General features: G+C 38.6%; 1 protein-coding gene across 1 annotated transcript; it reads left to right on the top strand.

The window, feature by feature from the left end:
- The first annotated feature begins 1,478 nt into the window (after nucleotides 1–1,478).
- LOC146702553 (transmembrane protein 238-like) lies at nucleotides 1,479–4,949 on the top strand. The gene is made up of 2 exons (XM_085467191.1): nucleotides 1,479–2,115; nucleotides 4,651–4,949. The coding sequence occupies exon 1, from the start codon at nucleotides 1,555–1,557 to the stop codon at nucleotides 2,104–2,106; it is 552 nt and encodes a 183-aa protein (XP_085323317.1). The 5' UTR covers nucleotides 1,479–1,554; the 3' UTR covers nucleotides 2,107–2,115; nucleotides 4,651–4,949.
- Nucleotides 4,950–10,581: the final 5,632 nt, after the last annotated feature.

The raw sequence follows: 10,581 nt of genomic DNA, 5'->3' as shown, positions 1-10,581 counted from the left end.
GGCTCTTTTTAATTCTCATCCGTAAATAATCTGCTCTTTCACGTGATTTAGTTTATTTTGAAAAGTCACAACAGCATCTTCAGCTTTATTGTGAAAGGTTTATGTGGAACATAAACAAGCGGACACGCGATGGCGTTACCGTAGTTGTTGCTAATGACAACGCATAAAAACAGGTGCTTGTCCGTCTGTAGTGTGGTTATATAAAATGTAAGAGAAAGAGAGAACTTTAAGAAATTAATATAGCCACTGCATTGACCATCAAAACGATGAAAAAATATTGTCTTAAACAGTTTATTTTGTGACACCACGAAACAAATGATAGCGTAAAATGAAACGATAGACGTTTTTATATCGTCATCTGATATATATCGTTATATCGAACAGCCCTATTTGTCAGCATTTATTAAAGGTTTGGTTTTGATCAGACTTCTCAGCGATCACTTTGAACTACACTATATGAAAAGTGTAGATTTGTTAACATTAAGTAAACAACTTTTGATATTGAGCTCATTATGATAAGATTTTTCAAAGCTAATACAGCATAATGCATTTAACTTTAACTAACACATGTTTCTTCCTAAAAAAAAACATTATTTTGTGTATAATTCACACAGAAACATTCTCAAATCAAACCTGAGATATGTTGCACTCTACAAATATGTTGCTGTACACAAGAAAGCATATTTTATTTAAAACATGATTTTTGTCTCCTAGGGCAGCGGTCTCCAACCTTTTTTGCGCCACGAACCGGTTTATGCCCGACAATATTTTCACGAACCGGCCTTTAAGGTGTCGAGGATAAATACAACAAGATTAAACTATACCGATACCGAAAAAAATATTTATTCATAACACACGTGAAAAGACCCAGGAAAACCGAGTTAACGATAAAAACGATAACAAAATAACCTGAAAACCGATAAAAACCCTGAAAACCATACATTTCACACCTGAGCCTCAACTCTCGCGGCCCGGTAACGACTCACGGACCGGTACTGGTCCGAGGCCCGGGGGTTGGTGACTGTCCTAGGGCATATAATTCAATAAAAATCAGTGAATGTGACATATTTCAGAGCTTTAATGCTTAGATAACTATTTTTTTATATTAATAAGACGTTTCAAATCAGATGACGGTGGTGTTACACAATTAAATTGTGCAGATAACACACCAGACTAAACGTGCACAACATAAATAATGAAACACACAGATACAAAAAATATGTTTTATAAATCTAAGCAGCAGCGTGTTCAGGTTAAATCCACCTGACAATCACTGGACAGCTGAACTTGCAGCTTGGATGAAATGACCCTTTCATCCCGATGAAAGGGTCATTTTTCATTATTTCCATTGTCTCCAGACGACCAGGTATGGAAATTTACACTGTGCATCTAAAAGTGGCATTAAGCACAAGCTACGCTTTCGAGTCAGTGACGTGGAATCAGGGCGGGGTTTGCGCAGTTGATCACCGCACAGGTGTAAGAGTGTGGAAATGTGCGTGCTGAAGAACAAGTTGTTTGAGTTACTCTGCGCCCGGTTCTTGACTCTGCTCTGGGATGGATCGCAGCTTCGTGGGGAACTGCCCGCCGTTATTCTTCCTCGCCCTCATTTTTGACGTTATTGGTCTGATTGTACTGTTGGTCGGGATTTTCGGAAACCTTAAGCTGGACGGCCGCTTCTATGGAGATTTCCTCATCTACACGGGCTCACTCATCATTTTTCTCAGCTTAGTGTGGTGGGTACTGTGGTACACGGGAAACGTACAGCTTTACTCGGCTGACAGGACAAACTCCATCAACTTAAGGTACTGGGCCAGGAAACTGTCCGAGAGGCTGTCCGTGAGCGGCAAGAAGCCCATGGAAGCAGATGACTTCAAGAAGAAAAGCATGGGGAACGGGAAAGAGATGAGCGGCACTGTGCGTGCGTCTGCGCCGCCTCGGGTTATGTGGGAAGGTGGCAACTTAGTCTTGTCCGGCCATGACAACAAAGGCTTTGATGGAGGGACTGAGTGCGCATCCCTAGCATACAAAAACATGGAGCTGGGGGTGCTGAGGAGCTCAGATGTGGGTCTGCAGGCACAGGATTGCAAACCAGAGAGGCTGCTCTGACAGATCATGGTGCGTATTTCACCCAACAGCAAACCAGAGGCCTTATTCGCGTCCTTTCTGTCTTGAGTCTATTATTGGAACTTGTTCAGTGTTGCGGAGACTTTGAAAACTCATTCGCTCCCTCCCTAACCTACTGAATCTCCTGACACTGTAACCTGTTACATTCTGTAAAAGTTAAAGCAAACTGAAAAATGAATGATCCCCAGACTGTGTGGAACCCAAAAACAATTCTAATTGAAAGTCATAAATATTCAGCACGTTGCCCTGCTTTCACCCTTCCTGCCACTTTGCTGTTGTTTTGCTTGCTGTTAGCTGCTCACTGCCACAGCATTAACTCTTTCATCAGTGATGTTGGCATCCACATTGTCTTACATAATGACATGGCAACCCACTCGAACTGCCGTCACCCCAGTTATAATTATCAGATATTTTACATCACACTACCCTCAGATGTCACCCACAGGGAAAGGGGAGGAATGGGTGCCCTCAGATTAGAGCTCTGCCAAAGAGTGGAGCTCAACACCAGCTCCTCCAAAGAGTAGCTTTCCAGGACCTTTCTCAGCACTCAGCGCATGAATAACTGTAATAATAGATTGAGGGGTTTTTTCTTTTCTTTTCCTAGCTGCTGTAAAAAGATCTTCAGTGGCCTGTGGCAGCTTTTAATTAATGAGCCTGACCATTTCTACTCACCTTCACAGTTATTATTTTAGCTGTCAGTTTGCTTGTAACTGGCTGGCAAGCCAGACCTTTGGGCCAAAACGAGCAATTGCATTTTAATGGAACAAAGCAGCACTTTTGATCCAGTGAAATGGAGTGCGGTAGATCGGTGGGTGGGTGGTTGTAGGTATGGTTGGGCACCCGGCCACAGAAAACGAGCAGGGATCATATACGAATCTGCCTTTGCCCATCCAGTAGTTCCATGTAGTTAACTCTAATGGCTCCTAGCCAGAGTCCTACATTACCTAACTTGACTAATGATCTTGAGATATGGAAATGTGACAAATGCTGTGGTCACAAAAGCAAACACTATATTCGCAACAATAAGGCTGTGTTCTGTACTCTGACTTTACTGCGTTTGATGTAAGACAAGCAAGCACTGAGACACTAAACTAAGGTCACGTCCCATGTTTCTGGAAATTCAACACAAGAGTCGGTATACCTCCACTGGAGTTTATATTTTTCTACATTTACAAGGTTTCTGGTACTAAATCTTAAAGCAGTTTTTCCATACATGGATTAAACCTAGCCCAGGCCCAGAAAAGAAAAATTCAATGAAGAAAAGTTTGTTTAGTCAGTGAGGCTCAGCTCCCAAAACATAGACTGAGCCCACATAAGCATAAACTTTTTTTCAATAAAAGTCTTCTATTTTATCCAACATTTATACAATGACATAAAAAGGGTTTTACAGTTTATTTAAAAATGTAAAAGCCAGGAAGCTGACAATTTTAAAAATCAAGACTTGATGTTTATTAAATTAGACTTTTGATAAATAAGATATTTACTCTTTAGAAAAGTATTTTTCAGACAAACATCCAGCTGTAATTGGGGGGGGAAAAGACCAGCCATCACAGGTTAATTATAAATCATAGCTACTGAAAACTATGTTACTCCCTCACTAAACTGCAGTCAGTTATGTTTAGATAATATTCTTTTAATTTGACATGCTTCATTGCATGTCTTTATTGCATTTTAAATTTCATTCATCTAAATCTATTCTTTTTGTAATTAAACCAAGCCCCCTTTAATCGTACACTTGTCTTTTTACTTCAGTATACTAGTTCAGTATACTGAACAGTATACTTTACTTGGAGTCAGTAAAAGTTTCACAGCTGGTTTGGTTGAAGATTTTTTTTAAAAAACACAGGTGTGTTTGGGCGGAGTCACGATGCAGACCTCAGTATCACTGAACTCACTGCCCACAGTTCTGACTGAAGGCACATTATATTACCCGTGTTTATCACTGTATATTCCTCCAGTGATCACACGCCTCCACCTAAGGATAACATTGCTTTTGTAGCAACCACCTATTCTTTATATAATGAGTCAGCGTGTAATGTGTTTATCAGTTAGATTTGATATTACACTGTGGACCTTAAACTGCAAACAAGATATTTCATAACATACATTAATCCTGCCATTAGCAGTTAGGATCAGGATTTGGTGTTGAGCCGTGCATGTACTTGTTGCTATAGTAGGCTAATAATGCTGAATGGATTCACTGTTTGTTTGTTTCTTTTGTTTCTTTGTTTGTAGTAAACATCTAGTTCTTTCAAAGGTTAATGTATTTTTATGTATTTTTCGTTTCTTTTCTTGGGGGTTAAATAGCAGATAATAATCAGTTATTTATGTTAGTTTATTATTTAAAATTTATATTCACATTCCGATCATGAAAAAAATATTTATACAATTAACTTGGCTCTTAGTTAAATAATGGTAATATCCTATTACCATGTTCTGAAAGTCAGTTGCAATTGATACTTTAATTTAATCTGGTTCTCAACTCGGCCAGTAAATAAAAGCCTCATCTCCTCTTCTTCTTTACAGGTGATGACCGACTTTCCCATTGTTTTGAAGGGTGGTTCTCGCTCCTTCACCGTGCCTGAGCCACGTTCCGAAAACTCCAACAAACTGAAAAACCTGAGCCGATGTCATTTTTAAAAAATATATTATTAAATAGGGGAGACAGTTTCTTAATCAGGGAAGAGCCCCACATCCACATTAAGGAGACGGGCTGTGCACATTGGAAGAAAAAGTCTTGGACATAGTCTTTTTTTTTTTTCTTTTTTTTTTTGTGCTCTGTTTTCATGACAGATGTCAATTATTTTTTCAATAAAGTGTATTTGAACGTAGTCATTGCCTGGTTATCTTCATGGATGACTGCTTATGTCTGATCCTCTCCTTTTTTTGAGTTCACCTTCTGTTCTGTATGTCTATTTTTTTCTCTCATCATTGTTGGACGCTGCCTGGTGTTTTTCTTTGTTGCTGTCTCCTGGATGCAGTAGGCTTTGTCCTCTTCTTCTTTGGCATTTTCACTCCCCTCGACTTCTGGGATTTCTTTGTCTTCTCTGGGCCACTTCTCATGTTCCTCAGCCTGGTGTTGTGGATCTTCTGGTATCTTGGAAACCTAGAGGTACCAGTGGAAGACCTATTACATCACTGAGATTCTCCATTTGTGTCATAATTAGAAGCACAAAGCAGATTTCTGGATGGTGATGTTGGACCATGGAATCGGCGCTAAAGCTTCAGGTGCAGATCTTCACATTTAAAGCATTATGTAGTCGAGAATAATTTTCCTTTAATAAACATCTCTATATTCTGTAGGGTGAAAATTTTGAGCTTCATCACAATCTCATAGGTGGATATTTGATTCACCAACAAAAGAGATGGAACCTTGACCTGAAATGCTCCCTGTATGCTGAGCACCTTAAACTCAGCAGCTGCACATCAGCATGTAAGACATTCCCAAAGTAACATTAGCAAGAGAGAAGAGACTAAAAGAAAAGTGCAAATCACAATGCTGTATGCTTTATTGTTGTGGTTGGTTAATACTTCCTTGTGTTGCTTGTTTTACTTTACCTAACTTTGTTCTCATTTTGGTTCTTGTGATTTTGCATGTTTGTTTGGGGGTTTTTTTGTTTTTGTTTTTTACGCTGTTTGGTTTCTTACATTAAGACAGTGACATGGTAACGTCTTATCACCTTCTGATCAGGGACATGTCCAGAGGGGGATCACTTCGGTCCCCCACCCTCAATCCAGTCCCAATACCAGCAGGCTTAAACTACTACAGAAGAACAACTAGCAGCCAGTGTCAGAATGTACTTTACTGAAATATAGTTATAATGTACTTCAGCTTTATTTTTGTGTTGTGGCGATTTCTACTTTAACCAATTTTTTTTAATCCGTTAGTGCTCTATATCATTAACTTTAAAGGTTTAGATTATCATTTTGCAGATTTTAAAATATAAATCCATTAATTGATGATAATGTGTTATTACAGATCAAACTATCCAGAAGAATCAAAGTAAATCAAATCCAGCTTAAAGTTTGATAAGTGTTACTCAATCAGTAATTATGATCCAGTAATCTAATATATATGATTCTGCATAAATAGTATTTTTAAATATTTTTGATCATAAAATTTTTGTACTATTACTAATTAGGGACAATGGATTTGTTTCCAACAGTTATTCAATACATACTATGTTCAAACTCTTTATCAGTGCCACTTTTTGTGTAGTACATCTAAATGTGGGCACAGAGCCTGAAATTCATGCCCAGTGTTTTTGACACTATATTCATCTCTGATTAAATATTCAGATTTCTTGTGGGCCCTTGAATGCCATGTTTTTAGACCCCTGGAAAAATCCTGCAAGTAAGTGTTTGGGTGCACTGTGGTTGTGCTTATTCTAGCTCTTCTCTGATTCTCCAGCCTAACATGATCCTGTTTTGATTGTTTTGTTTCTGTTTTAAATAGTGTTTCATTTATTTCATCAAATTTTTGGGATGTTAAATGTGTTTCCTCACTCTGACCTGGAAATCAGGAGACTGTCCTCTATTTGCACATTTCTACTTCATTTACATCCTGATGAGATTATTCATGTTGTTCCTTTGTCCCCGCTGATTTCCTTCTAAGGCTTGTGCTCGTGATTAGTCTCTGTGGTGATTTTCTTGTTGTGAAATCTAAGAATTGGTCACACAACCCATTTAACAGAAACCAGCCAAACTGGGTCTATTAGTTACTGGGGCAAGTGTGCTCTCATTTTACAAGAATTTGTTTGTGTGAGGAGAAAAGACAGGAAACATTTTTCAGTAGTCCCACACATCTGCATCCTTACACATATGGTGGAGTCAAACTTTTGAACAGAGGTTGTTTAGAAATATGTATTCTGACGTAATCTTTACCAGGAATGAGGTACAACTTGTTTCTCTGTCATACACCTTATTAACAGTCTAAGCTTATCACCACAATAATCCCCAGGCTTACAATACTGACAACAAGAATAGCACTGCAACACTAAACTGTTATCAAGTACATGTGATGAAATGACATGTTGAACAAAATAATGGATTTCGAAATGAAGCTACAGTGCCTCGTTAATCTTTGCACAATCCCTGTTTCCAACTCATAATCTCTTTTGATATAGCTGTTGTTTTTCAAGGAGCAATCCCACGCAGTCATTTAGTCTCTCACAAGGGAAGTCTTTGGGAATGTGTCAGCATTTCATTACTAATTCATAACTTTAGCCTCGTTGCTCAGACAGGTCCAGGAAAATTACTGTAGAGATGGTTGACATGTGATTCTAAGGTGTTGCAATCTCACTTTGTGTCTGTCTGTCTTCTTGTGTCTCTGGGGCTTCAGGTTCCACCTCACACCTAACATGTGTCTCAGTTACCTGTTGTCTGCCTGCTGAACAATGCCCGGCCAGCACCCACATGCAAACACACCTAAGTTTGGCCTGGGTCAACTGACACTGTTTGCCTCAGTGCAGTGGTGACAAAGGCTAAAGTGATTACGTTCTAATGTAGTGTTGTGTTGCAGTCAGGCATGCCAACAATTCATACTGTTCTCATTTGATGTCAAGCAGTCTTGCAGTCCAAAGTCCAATAATGGCGTTTAATGGTACTTTTTTAATGGTACTATCCTCCAAATTTAAACTAAAACTTGCATTATCAGGGCCAGTGTTTCCCTCGTTAGTGAGCTGAGACATTTTCAAATTTGTGCTTTGACTTTTCATATTTCTTTTTAGCCCTACGACCATTTCCTCAGGAGGTTTTGCTATTTCCAAGTCACCAAGGTAAATAAAGATGTGTTCTAATGTTAACCAGGCATGGTTAACCTACTTTACATTGGTGTTGCACACATACACGGCCCAGCCATAGTTCAACTGATAACACTGGCTCGATTGAACACAATACTGTACAATCATTGTTTCTTTATATCCTGCTGACAGGTCTAGTTATTTATGGGCGGTGTTAAGCTATATTTAAATACAATGAACTTCCTTTAAGTTCACTGAAATATAATAGTATTCTACTTGCTTACAGTTTGTCCTACATTTCACTTCATTAACAAAAATTAACTGAATGTGAACAGGTGTATTGTAGCAGATTGACCTTTGGAAAAACTTTAGGAATATGACAGGAAAATACAACATCAACAAACAAAATGTTAAGGAAGTTGGAAATAAATCATTTAAAGCTACTGTGTCTGAAATATGTTGGTATTCCATAGCTTTATCTTATGTTTCTTATATTTTAAAAATAGACATCCTATATTTACTGATTTTTAAATCTAGATTTTGTTTTCATGTGGATGTGGACTGTGAACATGGTTATAATATATTATATATTCTAACTGTATCTTCTCTAACTAATTAGCTTCTTTGACAAGAAATAGCTGTTTTTAATCATACGAGAACAGCAACAATGTAGCAGCTCATCTAGCTCATGATGCATCACCAAACATCAAAATCTGAAAAAATTCTAGCAGTAATAATGATTCTAGTGAAAATGGAAAAGTAATTGTAAAACAATCAATATGACCTTGACCTGAAGCAAAACTTGGTTGACCCCTTAGGTGATCATTGTGTGCAAGTTTTACTAAAATCTGACCAATATTATTGGAGGAAGAGTGAACTGTCAACTGTAGATTGACAGCTGGATCGTCAGAACCCTCAACACTGTATAAGCTTGGCTGGATAAACTAAAAATGACCAACAAATTCATGTTTTTTAAGTTTGAAATGGTAAAGCAAAATTTACATAATTTATATTTGATAAATAAATTTGATAAAATTACGCCTTGTAATCGGAAGGTTGCCGGTTCGAGCCCCGGCTCAGACAGTCTCGGTCGTTGTGTCCTTGGGCAAGACACTTCACCTACCGCCTACTGGTGATGGCCAGAAGGGCCGATGGCGCAATATGGCAGCCTCGCTTCTGTCAGTCTGCCCCAGGGCAGCTGTGGCTACAACTGTAGCTTGCCTCCACCAGTGTGTGAATGGGTGGGTGACTGGCTGTGTAAAGCGCTTTGGGGTCCCTAGGCGGGACTAGTAAAAGCGCTATACAAATACAGGCCATTTAGCAAAGATAATTTTCGAGGATTTTTGAAATAACTTATAACATTGTTTTTAATCAGATTTGTGCCTGTGCTCGGAATAGCACCTGGGTGACCAGACTTTGAGTGACAAAGATTTTGCTTAAGTAAAATGTAACTGCACTTTAGCATTGTAGAACAGTAAAAGGTTTTGTTTAATGAAAGGCAGATTTACAATTTTGGAAACCTTATCTCTTGACGATTTGATGGTATCTGTGAACTGTTCTGCAGCACAATCAACGTAGCACAGAGAACAGAAAGTTCACTTTGAAGCTAAGACCAAGGGTGTCCCATATTTATTATATCATTTGTTTTTTGTACAAATTAAGGAATTTAATTTAGTTTTCTTCACATCAAGTCATATCCTGGTTGTTCTTTTCATTTTTGCTTTGTTTAAATTATTAAACTATTTTTGTTAATGAATATCTAGTTTTTCTACCAATGAAGAAGTACTGAGATCACAACAGTCACAAACTGCTTTAAATATGGTGATAGTGTTTTTCTATTCAGGTATGCTTGTATTGCATTAGCAGTGGGTTTAGAATCATTGCCAATTACATGGTTTCCTGATGGCATTGCATGGTGGCTCAAAATCTCACAGTACTTTTTCCATTCATTATTAATAATAATGGATTGGATTTATATAGCGCTTTTCAAGGCACCCAAAGCGCTTTACAATGCCACTATTCATTCACTCTCACATTCACAAACTGGTGGAGACAAGCTACGGTTGTAGCCACAGCTGCCCTGGGGCAGACTGACAGAGGCGAGGCTGCCATATCGCGCCATCGGCCCCTCTGGCCAACACCAGTAGGCGGTAGGGTAAAGTGTCTTGCCCAAGGACACAACGACCAGGACAGAGAGCCCGGGGATCGAACCAGCGACCTTCTGGTTACAGATACGCTTCCCAATCCCCTGAGCCACCCCTTCAGCCTTTTCTGCCTTTTCTTAAACATGACACCAGTTCTGATGAAGCTAGGTTTAAGTTTCATTTTTTTCCACGCCTGCCACTTCTTCTTGATATCCAATATTCAAAGAAAATTTCTTAAAAGATCTTCAGAAAGTCTGGAGATCTACTGATCAAGGCTGGTTTCAAATATTACAGGAAAGTCTGCCTCTGCAAAATATATAGAAATAAATGTTAGCTCTAGACTACGTGTTAGTAAGGGTAGTGTAGATGCTTGCTGTGCATCATTTCATTTTGATTTTATTTAGTGGTGGACATTTAAGTCAGCTGTATGACTGGACTTTTGTGTGGCAGAAAAAGGGAACCAAAGACATAACATCTACCTATACTAATTTCACACTTATCCTGACTCTTATGTTACATTCAGTACCCTCCAATCTAACAATTTACATTATGAAGCTGGTCCTGTTTGACCG

The sequence above is a fragment of the Copadichromis virginalis genome, linkage group LG8 (genome assembly GCF_057382275.1).
Source record: "Copadichromis virginalis isolate Kocher_CV1m ecotype Utaka linkage group LG8, C_Virginalis_male_GT1.1, whole genome shotgun sequence".
Lineage (NCBI taxonomy): Eukaryota > Metazoa > Chordata > Actinopteri > Cichliformes > Cichlidae > Copadichromis > Copadichromis virginalis.
The sequence above is the reverse complement of the archived record's forward strand: the minus strand, read 5'-3'. Positions and strand labels throughout refer to the sequence as shown.